Source organism: Castor canadensis, chromosome 17 (genome assembly GCF_047511655.1).
Source record: "Castor canadensis chromosome 17, mCasCan1.hap1v2, whole genome shotgun sequence".
Lineage (NCBI taxonomy): Eukaryota > Metazoa > Chordata > Mammalia > Rodentia > Castoridae > Castor > Castor canadensis.
The window spans coordinates 2038972-2053113 of NC_133402.1; the positions used below are offsets into that span (position 1 = coordinate 2038972).

The 14142-nt window shown below is 42.5% G+C and overlaps 1 protein-coding gene across 1 annotated transcript in view; it reads left to right on the forward strand.

Moving 5' to 3' along the window:
• Nucleotides 1-14142, forward strand: part of LOC109692517 (ATP-binding cassette sub-family A member 17-like) — a 94997-nt gene that overhangs the window by 78623 nt on the left and 2232 nt on the right. Inside the window, exons 21-27 of the mRNA XM_074059473.1 lie at nt 91-295; nt 884-1103; nt 2734-2892; nt 6201-6379; nt 7063-7188; nt 8198-8392; nt 13426-13613. Coding sequence (XP_073915574.1) covers nt 91-295; nt 884-1103; nt 2734-2892; nt 6201-6379; nt 7063-7188; nt 8198-8392; nt 13426-13613 — 1272 coding nt within the window. The remainder of the gene's footprint in view (nt 1-90; nt 296-883; nt 1104-2733; nt 2893-6200; nt 6380-7062; nt 7189-8197; nt 8393-13425; nt 13614-14142) is intronic.

Consider the following 14142-nt stretch of genomic DNA (forward strand, 5'->3'; position numbering starts at 1 on the left):
TCATTTTAATTGCAAGTTTTTATTTTGGAAGAAAGTTGCTGTTTTCATTTTTACCTAAACATCTGCCTCTCTCATGTCCTGTTTTTACAGGGGCCCGAAAGGACATTACCTTTCTATCAACTTGCTTTTTGGAATTGCTTTTCTGTCTAGCTCTTTTTCCATTTTGACAGTCACAGAGAGACGCATTAAGTTCAAGCACATTCAGTTCGTGAGCGGCGTCCATGTGACTGCATTCTGGTTCTCTGCTCTGCTGTGGGACCTCATCTCCTTCCTTGTTTCCACTCTGCTGCTGGTGGTGAGTGCTGGTGGTGCTGAGGTTATTTCCTGAGAACTAGGGGATCCCCTTGCCCAGAAGTAGAATCAACTGGGGAGTCTAGTTGGTGACTCAGTCTGACTAGACTCTGGGTGTGAAAGCTCCTTCATCACTGACATTGGAAAAAGGTGACTTGGCTCCAGCACCCTCTGGAGCAGAGGGACCTGCTCTAGGTAGGGTCTTTCTGTGGTACCTACAGAGCTGCTGCCTCATGCTTGTAAGAGACAATGCTTTAGTTCACCAGAGAACTGAGGGGTTGAAGTGTCTGGTTGTGGCTGAGTTGAGTAGTTCTAGGGTTCCATGAATTGCTTCCTGCTTTGTTCTTCCTGTGTGTTTTATAAGCGTCTCTGCATCCCTTATTGTACTACACTATGCTATTGATTTACTGGGCAGATCCCTGAGAACAGAGCCCAAGACTTGCTTATCGCTTCATGAGTAGATGAGGGAAAAAGCCTGTGGGGTCCTGCTAACACCTTACTTCTTAAACTTAGGTTACCATATTCTTTCTCTGGTGTTTAGGGATAGGCTCTTAGTAACTTTTCCAAATTCTACCCCCTTCCATTTCCTAAGGTGGTGTTCTTATATTACAAAGAAGAAGCTTTCACACACCATGAGAGTGCCCCAGCTGTGGTCTTGATGCTGATGCTCTATGGCTGTGCTATCACACCCTTCATCTATGTGGTCAGCTTCTTCTTTGACAGTGCTGGTAGTGCTTGTGTCAAGCTCGTCATAATGCTCACCTTCTTGAGCATTGGCCCCCTTGTGCTTGTCTCAGTCACAGGTGAACAAGGTGAGGACAAGTTCATATCTGTATATTATGTAACACTTCTGTTTTCCCTCCAGCAGCTGCAGAAATTGTGCCCATAAGGTGCATATTCACCAAAGGGCTGTGAGAGTGTTCACAGTAGCTGTGGGTTGAACAGTCCCAACTAGAGTTTCCCAAACATGCATCTTCAGGTCGATGAACAAACACTTACATCACACTCATTCAATGGATTACTGCTTAGCAATAAAAAGGGAACGTGCAGCAGAGTGGCTGAATACCAAAGATACAGTGCTGAGCAAGAATCTGCCACACCTGGGGCGAAGCTCATGAGCAGACAAAGCTGGTCCTGGGAACAGAGTCAGAAAAGCGTTTGCCTCGAGTTTTGGGAGAAGGAGGTAGACTAAAGGGACATGCGTGGGAACTTTCTGGAGGGAGAGATGTTCTTTATCTCGATGGGGCACTTGTTACTTGGGCTTATGCACATCAGATTGTCTATCATACATTTCATTGAAATATACTATTCCTCAATAAAAAGGTAATAAATAAATACATAAGCCAAGGTTGGGGAAAGAGTTATTTGTGAATTCGTAATTAGAGGAAAAGAAACTAAGGCTGAGCCATTATTTACACCACGTACCTGAAACTGGCACCTTCATGTTTATGCTGCCATCTCTGTTTCAGTCAAGGTTGGACGACTGTGCTGATATGTTACATCTACAATACTTTTCTCATTTGCATTTGTACTTAACATCTCCTTCAGATTGATTTTGTTTTACTGGTTTTTAACTTAAAAATTGACTAATAGTTTCCTTCTGCTTTTATTTTGGGATTCATGATTCTATCTTTCAAAAATTGCTTAATGAAAGTTTGGTCTCCATAAACGTAGTTAGGGACCATGTCCTCTTTGTCTGTTTGTAAAATGACACTCCAGCAACTCCAGAGCAGGTTCTTAGACCCTGCTCTATCTAGCCCCAGCTCACCTCAGACTCACTTCCCTCTGTCCTCCACTGTACCACCTCTGCCCACACTGCATCCATGCTCCTACTGATTTTTCCAGATACACTGTGCTCTTTGAGATCCTACCATAAAACAACTAGAATGGAAGTGAAGTGACAGATTCAGGGCACAGAGCAAAGAAAAATACTCATGGCTTGAAGGTTGAATGACTACAGAGGATAAGGAAAAACAAGGAGTCAGAGAGAAACCAGATTTCCATCTGGAGGCCTGGGAATATGATGATCCAGTCTAAAGAAGTATGGGGGGTGGGGAGCTGGTGGAGTGGCTCAAGTGATAGAGAGCCTGCCTAGCAAGCCTAAGGCCCTGAGTTCATACTCCAGTACCGCCACAAAAAAAAAAAAAAGTATGATGGGTTAAGAGAGACATAGTACCCTCTTGTTCCTAAAAGTAGAGTAAATATTTTCTTTCTTTCTTTTTTTTTTTTTTCAGTACTGGGGCTTGAACTCAGGGCCTTCACCTTGAGCCACTCTAACATTCCTATTTTGGCAAAGTGTTTTTCAAGACAGGATCTTGTAAACTATTTCCCTGGGCTGGCTTTGAACCTTGATCCTCCTAATCTCTGCTTCCTGAGTAGCTAGGATTACAGATGTGAGCCACCTGCACCTGGCAGAATTAATGTTTTCTATTCCCTTCACAGAACTGGGCTACACAAAAATCTCAGAGTCCTTGGATCGTGTGTTCCTAATACTTCCAGGGCACTGCCTGGGGATGGCTTTTACCAATTTGTATTATAATTTTGAACTAAAAAAATTTTGCAGCGCCAAGAACCTGAACGACACTGAGTGCAACGATGTTTGTGAGTATTGTAAATGGAATTTGCTTGTTATATTTTACTTATATATAATTCATATAATATTCACTTATTTATTTATTTGAGGTGGTACTGGGTTTGAACACAGAGCCTCACATTTGCTAGGTAGGCATTCTACCCACCTGAGCCACTCCACCAGCCCTGTTTTTTGTGATGGGTTTTTCCAAAATAGGGTTTCTCAAACTACTGTTTGCCTGGGCTGACTTTGAACCACAAATCCTCCTAATTTCTGCTTCCTGAGTAGCTAGGATTACAAGTGTGAGCCACTGGCACCTGGTTCCTTTCATTTATTTTTAAAAATTATTTTATTTTTTGGGTATTGTGAACTGAACCCAGAGCCTTGTGTTTATAGGTACTCTACTACTTGAGCCATGCCCCCAGATCTTTTGTTTTTATTTGTTTATTTTATTTATTTATTTTTGGAGGTACTGGGATTTGAACTCATTATTTTGTTTTTGAGGTAGGGTCTCGATAACTTTGCCCAGGTTGCCCCTTGAGCCACAATTTTCCTACCTGTGCCTCCCTAGTAGCTACAGAGTATACCACAACACCCAGCTATATCCACCCTTGTATATAAAATGACAGAGTATTTGCACATAACCTATGACTTATGCATATCCTCCATGTACTTTAAGGCATCTCTAAGTTACTTATAATAGCTGTCAATATAAGTGCTATGAAAATAGCATTTATAGTTCCAATGCGTTGTTTAGACAGGAAAGTCTGTATGTGTTCAGTATAGATGCAGTTTTTCTTTTTCTTTTTTGGCAGCAGTAGACTTTTTTTGGGGGGTGGGGCTTGATCTACACCTTGAGCCATTCTACCAGCCCTTTTTGTGTAAGGTATTTTTGAGATAAGGTCTTGTGAACTGTTTGCCTGGGCTGGCTTCAAACTACAATCCTCTTGATCTCTGCGCCCTGAGTAGCTAGGATTACTGGCATCAGCCACCAGAGCCCGGCTAGCCATTTTAAAAGAGACTGGGGTTTGAGGTCATGGTTTCTCACTGCAAAATAGTTACATTACTGCTGAGCCACATCTCCAGTTCTTTTTGCTCTGGTTATTTTGGAGATGGGGTCTTGTAGCTAGGATACAGGTGTGAGACATAGCACCTGGCAGGTGGCAGTACTAGACTTTGAACTCAGGGCTTGTGTTTGCTAGGCAGCGCTCTACCACTTGAGCCATACCCCCAGCCCTTTTTCTTCTAGGTATTTTTCATATAGGGTCTTGCTTTATGTCTGGGCTGGCCTGTGTTGTATTCCTGTTATTTGTGCTTCCTTGAGTAGTTGAGATGACAGGCATAGACCACTGTGCCCTACTTTTATTAGTTGAGATGGTCTTGCCAGCTTTTTTCCCAGGCTGGCCTCAGGCTGTGATCACCTGATTTCTTCCTGATCTTTTCCTCCCTGATAGCAAGGGTTATAGGCTTGAGCTACCATGCTGGGTACGGTTTTTCTTTTCTGAATATTTTCAATTTGTGGTTGACTGAATCTATGGATGCAGAGCCTGTGGGTACAGAAGGCCAACTATACTATGCCATTTTATGTCAGGGACTAAAGCATCCATAGATTTTGATGTCCATGAGGAATCCTGGTACCAATGCAACAAATACACTGAGGGGCCACTATAACCTGTATATATACCAAAAAGAGACTGGTTAAAAAATGATGACACATAGGTACAATAGTAAATGATACAGGCATCAAAAAGAACTATTTTCATCTGCATATCCTCACATGGTCAATGTCCGTTGTATATTATTAAGTGAAATATGTAAGTTGGAGAAGATAATGCATAGCATTATTTTTTTTTTGAGATTCTGGGTTTCTCAGGCTTTTGTGATTGCTAGGCAAGTGCTCTACTGCTTGCACCATGCCTCCAGCCCTTTTTGCTCTGCATATTTTGGAAATAGGGTCTTGCTAGCCTGGACCATGATCCTTCTATTTTAGGCTTCCTGTTGTCACTGGCATGAGAGGTATGTGCCACCAAACCCAGATTTTTTCCATTGATATGGAGTCTCAAGAAGTTTTTTACCTGGGCTGGCCTGGAACAGTGATCCTCTTGATCTCAACCTCCTGCATAGCTTGGGGTGACAGGTGCATGCCAATATGTCCAACTACTTGTTGAGCAGGCTGGTCTCAAACCATGATCCTCCTGATGTCAGCTTTCCAAGATCTTGGATTATAGACATAAACCACTGGTGCCAGGTTCCAAGATACTATTTAGGGCTGGTGGAATGGCTTAAGTGGTAAAATGCCCGCCTAGTAAGTAAGTGTGAAGCCCTGAGTTCAAACTCCTGTACTGCAAAAAAAAAAAGTATCTAGCAAATATGGAAGAATTGTACATAAAATTGTAATGGCAGTTTTGGGGAATAGTTTCTACTTCATCCCTTTCTCTTTCTTCCAGTAAGTATGTATTTATTGTTTAATTTTTAAATACATGCATTTAGCCAGGCTCTGGTAGCTGACACCTGTAATCCTAGCTACTTGGGAGGCTGAGATTAGGAGTTTCATGGTTTGGAGCCAGCCCTCACAAATAGTTCTTGAGACCCCACCTAAAATAACTGTAGCAAAATGGACTGGAGGTGTGGCTCAAGTGGTAGAGTGCCTGTGTTGCAAGTGAGAAACTCAGAAAAACCCCAATCCCACCAAAATAAAACAAAATAAAATACATGTACCTACAAAATTAAGACATATCAGATCAAAAAAAGAGAGTAGATGCTCCTTATGTTTTGTTTTGTGGTGCTAGGGATCGAACCCAGGACCTCTTGCTAAACAAGCACTCTACCATTGAGTTACCCTCCAGCCTACTCCTGAGGTTTTCTATATCAGTAGTCAGTTGAAGTTGCAGGAGGATTGATAATTGAAAGGAGAACCAAACATATTTGTATTTCAAATAGCTCCCATATAGACAAGGAGAATTAATTTTTTTTATTATTATTATTTGGTGCTTGGGATTCAACCCAGGGCCTCATACATACTAAATACACTCTGCCACTGAGCTATATTCCCAGTCCTTTTATTTTTCATTGTCAAAAATTATATATATACATATATATACACACACACATATATATGATGTGCAATATGAGAAAAGCCTTTTATTGCATTATTTTTACAGAGCATTGGTTATAGGAAGGAAAACAAAACTTACCATTTGCAAGGATGTAGCGATAGCATTGATGACAATAATGCTGCTTTTGTTGTTATTATGGGAATTTACCTACTATATGTAAAGGTGAGAACTGGCTTTGAAAATCACCCAAAGTGTGATAACATCTGTTTATCCCATGCTAGCTGAAGGATATATAGTCCAAAAGAACATCTATGCCTGGGAGTCCCTCGGGATGGGGAAGTACCTGACAGCCCTGGTTATCTCAGGACCTCTGTACATCTTCCTGCTTTTCCTTATCGAAACCAATGTCTTCAGGATACTGAAAGCCAGGCTTTCTGACTTCAGCATAAAGCAAAATTTGGTGAGTAGGTTAGAGTGGAAGTCCTCTAAGGACAGGACAAAAGCCTAAAACTGTAGCTTCCTTCTGTGTTCTATAGCTGCCTTGATTTTCAATATCCGAGGCAGCTCGGAGACCATCTTGTCCAATCTCAGGGCAAAGAGGTGATAACCCATACCCAGGAACCAACCTCCAGTCGGGGAGGAAGAATCTGGTTCAGCCCCTGTGACTCTGGTCAGCACCTGAGGTGCTTTAAGGGTCAGCTTATCAGTTGAATATAAACAAGACACTGGCTTCCTAGAACCAGTCATCTTGTGACTCCTCCCCAGTCATCTATGAGCCAACAGGACACAGGTCTGTTCTATCAGTTGTTGGTATGAATGTCTTTCAGAAGCTAAGGCCACCAGAGAACTCTGCAGGAAATGGGCTTTGCTTGACATCCCTGGGCTTTAAGTCTTAGTTCTCCTCCAAGGTGGACACCATGTGAAGTTTGCATGTTTACCGCATCACAATCTTGTAAATAGGAGTTTAGTCCCGGATACCCACAGTTGCTCCTGAGATTGTGGCAGTGGTGCGCACATGAGACCGGATGTCAGTGGGACACCTTCAGGGTTTCCCAAGGAGGATCTAGTCCTTGTGATTCCCTTCAGTCTCTACCTTCTACTCTCATTAACAGCTACATTTCTGTCCTTGTCTTGGGGATGTAGGCAGTGCTCCCCAATGTAACATTATTGCCCAAAGACCAAGATGTAAAAGAGGAGGCAGAGATTATTGAGACTAACTTGGAATTGTTGCAAAAGAAAAATCCACTAGTTGTTAAAGACATGTCAAAGGTAAAGTCAAACTTTTTATTTTTTGGTGCTATTGGGGTTTGAACTCAGGACTTCACACTTGCTAGTCAGGCACACTATTGCATGAGTCAGATCTCAATCCCTATCTATCTGTCTATCTATCTTTCTGGGTTTTTTTTTTTTTTTTTTGAGACAGGGTCTTGTTATGTAGCCCAGGCTGGCCTTGAACTTGCAATCATCCTGCCTCAGCTTTCTGAGTGCTGGGATTACAGGTATGTGCAGCATACCTGGCTCTCAGATTTGGCTTTAGAAAGCCAAGGTCATTTTTCTTGTGGCTCCTTTGCACATGGAATCAGTTCATTGATAGGCTTGAGTACTGTCTACAGCCATTCATGAGCTTCCAGTAGAGACAGACTCAGAGCAAGGCTTCTGTTTTTGAGAATGAAGCATACCTGAGTTCATTTTTCCCCCTGGGAGACAAAAGCTCCGACTTCCACTGCTTCTTCTGTGGTTCATAGGGGAGGGCCGGAGATGGGGGAGGGGATACAGGAGTCATGCACCCTAAGAACCAAGAAAAGCTAGAAGGGTAGGACATGACTATTTGGACCTCTTCTGGGCTAGAAGACAATTGTGGAGGAGCCCAGCGGCTTTTTCAAGTTCAACCCCAGCCTCCCGAACCTAACTGATAGATCCAGGGAGAAATTTTGAGAGATCCTTTAAACACACAGGAACTTTGTAACATTTCCTCCCAGGTTTGTAGTCATATTGTTTCCCTTTAGTTACTGGTGGTTAAAACAAAAACAAAGTCCTTAGGCAATATCAAAGGGATTTTGCTGCTTCAGGGACAGAAGGGGAAAAGGTTTATTTTAGAAAACTAAGTTCTTCTGTAAGAGGAGAAGAAAACCATACTGAGCCCTGCTGGAAGCAGTGGCTGAGAGCAGAATGTAGGTCTGAGCCTGAGCCCTGAGGGCAGCTCCAACCTGCAAGGATGGAGTGCTCTGACTGCTGGCTGCCCACATCCTCACTGTGTCTTCTGTCTTGTGTATCTCAGCTCTATACTAAGAAGGTACCCTTGTTGGCTGTGAACCAACTGTCCTTCACCGTTCAAGCAAAAGAATGCTTTGGCCTTCTTGGCCTCAATGGAGCAGGGAAGACTTCGATTTTCAAAATGCTGACTGGGGAGAAGTCTATCACCTCTGGGGATGCTTTTGTCAAGAGTCTCAGTGTCCAGTCTGATCTAGAGAAGGTGAGTGTGACCTGGAAACAAACCTGGTGGGTTGACATGGGATTCAGGGGCAGGGACCTGGAATGGGACTTGATCTCTGAAAAGCATGTATCAGTTTCATCCATGACTCCCAAATCCACATATGCATGGTAGATGCTTCTCTGAGCTCCAGATCAGATATTGATCTGCTTACTCAACACGATCTCAATGGCTCCCCAAAAGTGTCTCCACCACTCGTGTCTTCCTTCCTCTCCCCATGCTTTCTGGACAGTGAGTGGCACATATCCACCTGCTGTTCAAGGCACCACCCAAGATGTCCATTGGCAGACATAGTACATAGATGTTTCCCTTCTGAGTAACTGTCAAGTATGTTCTCCATGGATCCATTCCTACTGCAGTCACCCTAGTTGAGGTAACTTAATTTTCAGTATCTTCCTTGACTTCTCTACAGTACTCTGTAATGGCTGACCTTTTCCAACTTCAGACCTGAACCTGCTTTTACTTATTCTACAGCTCCCTTTCTCCTAACTGTAATCTCTAACAGTTCTTTCTCAGATTCCTTTGGTAAATCTTGCTTTATTTAATTTAGTTTTCTTTTCTTTTGAGACAGGGTCTTGGTATGTAGCCCAGACTGGCCTGGAACTCACAATCCTCCTGCCTCTGCCTCCCAAGTGCTGGGATTACAGCTCCTTTAGCAGACATTCGTCTTCACTTGGCCTATCAGGTTGTGGTATTCCTAGGAACTGTACTCACAGTTCATTTTTCTCACACACTGTTCCTACCTGGTCCTTTTTGTTGCTCTAGCTCCTAATACCATCCATTTGCTGATGTCTCAAGTAGCTGTATATCCAGCCCAATTCTAGTTCTGTACTTCAGACTGCAGAACTTCCCCTTCCACAGTTGTGTGACCAATACCCATACAGCTTTCTGTGCATCCATATGTGCACTATATATAAAGGGTACAGTGAAAAGGTTTAGTGTGTGTGTGTGTGAAGAGAGAGAGAGAGAGAGAGAGAGAGAGAGAGAGAGAGAGAGAGAGAGAGAGAGAGAGAGAGAGAGGTTCAGAAGGAAGGGGAGACAAAGCAATATATGAAGTTAATAGCTAAAACCTTCAAACATTATAAAAGGCATCAGATTACAAATAAAGGAAGCCCTACTAATCCTAAAGAGGATAAATTAAAAGAAATTTGTCCTGGGAATATTATAGTAAGAGTTCTGGAAAACAAACACAAAATGAAAATCTTCAAAAGACCCAGAGATAAAAGGTGGATCATCTTTATAAGAGCAGCGGTCAGACTGGATTCTGACTTCCAAACAGAAGCAGGAGGCCAGAAGATAGCCATGATATAGGAGACAACCTACCTGGAATAACATGCACTATAAAACTGTACCATAAGAAAGAAGATTCTTGGGGTCCAGGGATACAGCTTAGCAGTAGAATGTCTGCTTAGCATGCATGAAGTTCTGGGTTTGATCCCCAGAACCACAAATAAAGAGACATTTTTAAAAAGACAATTTCAGTTAATCAAAAATGAGAGAGTTTGTCATCAGAACATGAAGGCACAGGAAACAATTATAGGAGGTGGAGATCGGGAGGTTCTTCGCCTAGGCCACCCCAGGCAAAAAGCTAGTGAGACCCCATCTCAACAAAAAAGGAGAACATTGCCTGTATTCCCATCTACGGGGAGGCACAGGTAAGAGAAGCCCAGCCCAGCATGGCCTGGGCAAATGAAACCAGGAGACCCCACCTGAAAAATAACTAAAGCAAAATAGACTGGGTTGTGGCTCAAGTGGTAGAGCACCTGCCTTTTGAGTTCAATCCCCAGTACTGCCAAGAAAACAATGTGTGTGGGGGGGTGGAATAATTAAGAGTAAATCAGGCAGAAGGAAAATTATTTCAGAAGGGAAGAAGCTCAAAGACACAATAAAATGAAGAGATATTTTTTCAATGTAAATGCATGAATTTTGACTAAACAAGCCTAAAATAATAATGTATTATAAGGTTTTAAATATATTATTAAAATATATGACAACAATGGTTTTAAGTCAAGAGAGAAAAATGAAGTAAAAGCATTTTAAGGTCCTTACCTTGTTTATAAATAAAGTTACAGTTAATATTATCCATTTCTAGGCCAAAGATGCATGCTTTATCTCTATGGGAACATACCAAATAATGGATGAGAATATATATATACTTCTAAAGCTAATAATAGAAAATAGAAAAATGAAAAGCATGTCAGAAGACAGGAACTGAGAGAGAAAAGGGAACATAGGACATATAGAATAAGTAGATAGCTCTGAATACATCAATAGTTATATTAAACATTAGTGGACAAAAGACTTCACTTAAAATATTAAAATGATCAGAGTGAATACTTAAAATGTTCATAAAGTCTGAAGGTATGGCTCAAACAGTAGAGCACCTGCCTTGCAAGTGCAAAACCCCAAGTTCAAATCCTGGGACCACAAAAAAAATGTTCATGGAGTTATCATATGACTTATAGGTATATAACAAATACAACTGTTATAGATATATAACAAATACAACACAAATGCAACCTAAGTCCACAGAAAAACTTGTATAAGAATGTTCACAGAAGCATTATTCATAGTATCCAAAAATGGAAACAACCCAAGTGTCCATTAACAGATAAACATGAGGTCTTGGCATACCACGGGATATTATTTAGCTATAAAAAGGAATGAAGAAGCTGGTCGCCTGCTTGGGAGGTTGAGATCAGAAGGATCATGGTTTGGGACCAGCCCAGGCAAATTGTTCATGAACCCTGTCTCCTAAATAGCCACAACAAAAGGGACTGAAGTTGTGGCTCAAGTGGTAGAGCACCTGCTTTGCAAGTGTGAAACCTTGAGTTCAAACCCCAGTCCCACCAAAACATAAAAATTGAAAAAGAAAGTGTCATTAAAAAAAAAAAAATGAAAGGAGCCAGGTGCCAGTGGCTCACATCTGTGAACCCTAGCTACTTGAGAGGCTGAGATCATGAGGATAGTGGTTTGAGGCTAGCCTCGGCAAAGGCTAGCCTCAGCAAACAGCTCATGAGACCCCCATCTCCAAAATAACCAAAGCAAAATGGACTGGAAGTGCGGCTCAAGCGGTAGAGCACTTCTTTGCAAAATGTGAAAAGCCTGGAGTTCAGACCCCAGTCCTACCAAAAAAAAAAAAAAGAAAGAAAAGTAAAAAAAGAAAGGAAAGAAAAGGAGTGAGGGAAGGAGGAAAAAGAAAAGAAAGGATAAGCAGGTGGTCCTTGACCAGCCCTCCACTCGGCCTTATAGATCAGTCATCTATTCCACAGCATTTATTTGCAGCTCATATAAAAGAAGGTATGAACCTTATTCCATAAACTCAGATGATAAATCTTTTATATCTGTTTATTACATAAAATCAAATGGCATCTGCCTATAAGCATCCTGCCCATAAGCCTTCGTCCTGCCCAGCAGGCAAGAAATTGAATTTCAGCCTTCCTGGAACCCATCTGCACATTCCCTCCTAGCCATTTGTGAAATTCATAGTTGGAGATATGGACTTCAATATATTTAACCTGTTCCTTCAATTCTCTGTTTTCACCTAGAAATCTCATATCTTATTAATCTCATTAGAAAATGCTAACATCTGTGCTTTCTTCCTCTGTGAGCCTTCTGTTTGTCAGTATTTTTAAACATTTGTCTGTAGTATGTTTAGACATTTTTGGCATTCTCTAAAACACGTTCCCAGGGCTGGAAGTGCAGCTCAGTCACAGAGTGCTTACTCAGCATCAGGAAAAAACAAAAAACAAAACAAAACTTGATGGGTGCCTGTGGCTCACACCTGTAATCCTAGCTACTCAGGAGGCACAGACCAGGAGGATCATGGTTCGAAGCCAGTCCTGGGCAAACAGTTAGAGAGGCCCTATCTCAAAAAAAAAAAAAAAAAAAACCTTCACGAAAAAGGGCTGATGGAGTGGCTCAAGTGATAGAGCACCTGCCTAGCAAGCGTGAGGCCCTGAGTTTAAACCCCAGCACAAAAAAAAACTACATTCTCATCAGAATCTGGTTTTCAGAGATCAGAAGTACCTTTTGAGAGTTCACATTACATTTCTGTCAGTCATTCGTTGCTCAGAATTATTTGGTTCCAGTGTAGGGTGTCCTTAATGCAAAATGCCACTGTGCAGTGAATAGGGCTCCCTGGCCACCCCAGGTAAATCACCCTAGGTGACGGGTATGGATTTCACTCCAAACTTTCAAACTAAAGTGTGTAAAATACATGTCATATATCAAGCTGGGCATGGCAAAACACACCATAATCTCAGCATTTGGGAGGCTGAAGCAGAAGTGAGTTTGAGGCTAGTATAGGTTACATAGTGAGACTGTCTCAAAACAAAACAAATGTCACATTCTTCATTTTCTTCCTGTAGGCCTTTTTTTTTTTTTTTCTGGTGGTACTGAGGTTTAAACTCAGGGTCTTGTGCTAAGTTATTTTAAAAAATGGTATCCCACTATTTTCAGCATCTACTGTAGGAAAGCACTTGAACATGGGCACAAACCAAGGTGATGAGATGCAAATTTATAATGGCAAAAAATGGAAATAATGCAAATGTGCCTACATTTTTCAAACAGCTAAATAAAATCTAGAAACTTTCTCTGGGTGAGTAAGTAGCAGTTAACCAGAGTGGGAGCAGGTCTGTATGCACTGACCTGGGAAGATCTTTATGATGTAAGAAATATAAAACATGAACGGTTTGAAGGTTACCCTAAAGTAAGGAGGTGCCAGGTACATAGGTTTCAGGCCAGTAGGAAAGAAAAAAGAGCAAAGCAAGTACTCTTCACATCTGCCAGAAATAGCCTCTTTATAGACACCACCGGCAGACTCCCCAGTATTATCATAATCCCACTCATGGCCCTTTCATGCTGCATGTCCGTTCACATGGCAGGGTGCAGGCAAGGCCTGGACTGGAGCAAGGCCAAGGCAGGGGTCTAGGCACTGCTTAGAAGAATGGGGACCCTGGCAGAAGGAGGCTTCATTTTGACAAGCCTCTGTCTTGGGCTGTGTTCTGACTCAGGTGCGGCAGTGGATCGGTTACTGTCCTCAGTTTGATGCACTGCCAAATTTCATGACGGGCCGAGAGGTACTGGTCATGTATGCCCGGATCCGGGGCATCCCCGAATGCCTCATCAACACCTGTGTGAACCAGCTTCTTGAGGACTTAGTCATGTTTATGTATGCAGATAATCTGGTAAAGACCTACAGGTGAGACTTGGGACTTCCCTCAGCCTCTCCACCTTCAGATACAAGATGAATTCTGGTTCTTCTCGGTACTGGAGCATAGGGGCCAAGTGCATCAGCTCAAGCATGGGGTAGCTGCACAGTCCATGCCACTGTTGGAGAGGGGTGTGTGGAGGTGGCCTCTGTCCCTTATAGAAAGGGTCAATAGCCTGGGTACCCCAAGGCACCAGTCAGTTTTGTTCCTGAGCTCCAGAGGAGATTATGGGGCTGACCCAGAGGCAGTTTCCATGACTGAAACAGGCAGATGGCACCACATGTGCGACAGTACAGACCTTCCTTCTCCTTCATGACAGACTTCCTGTCTTTGGTAGGTTTGCATTTCAAGTCCACAGTTACCTCACCCAGTGTGTCTTCTGAGGTGCTCCTCAGGCTTCTGTTGCCAGTGAGAAAACCCCATCTCCAGTTAGCTTAAACAAAGCTAGGCACTCACTGCCCAAATCCAAAAACTCCCCTCCCCATCACATTGTGCACAGCCCCCCTGGAGGTACCTGGC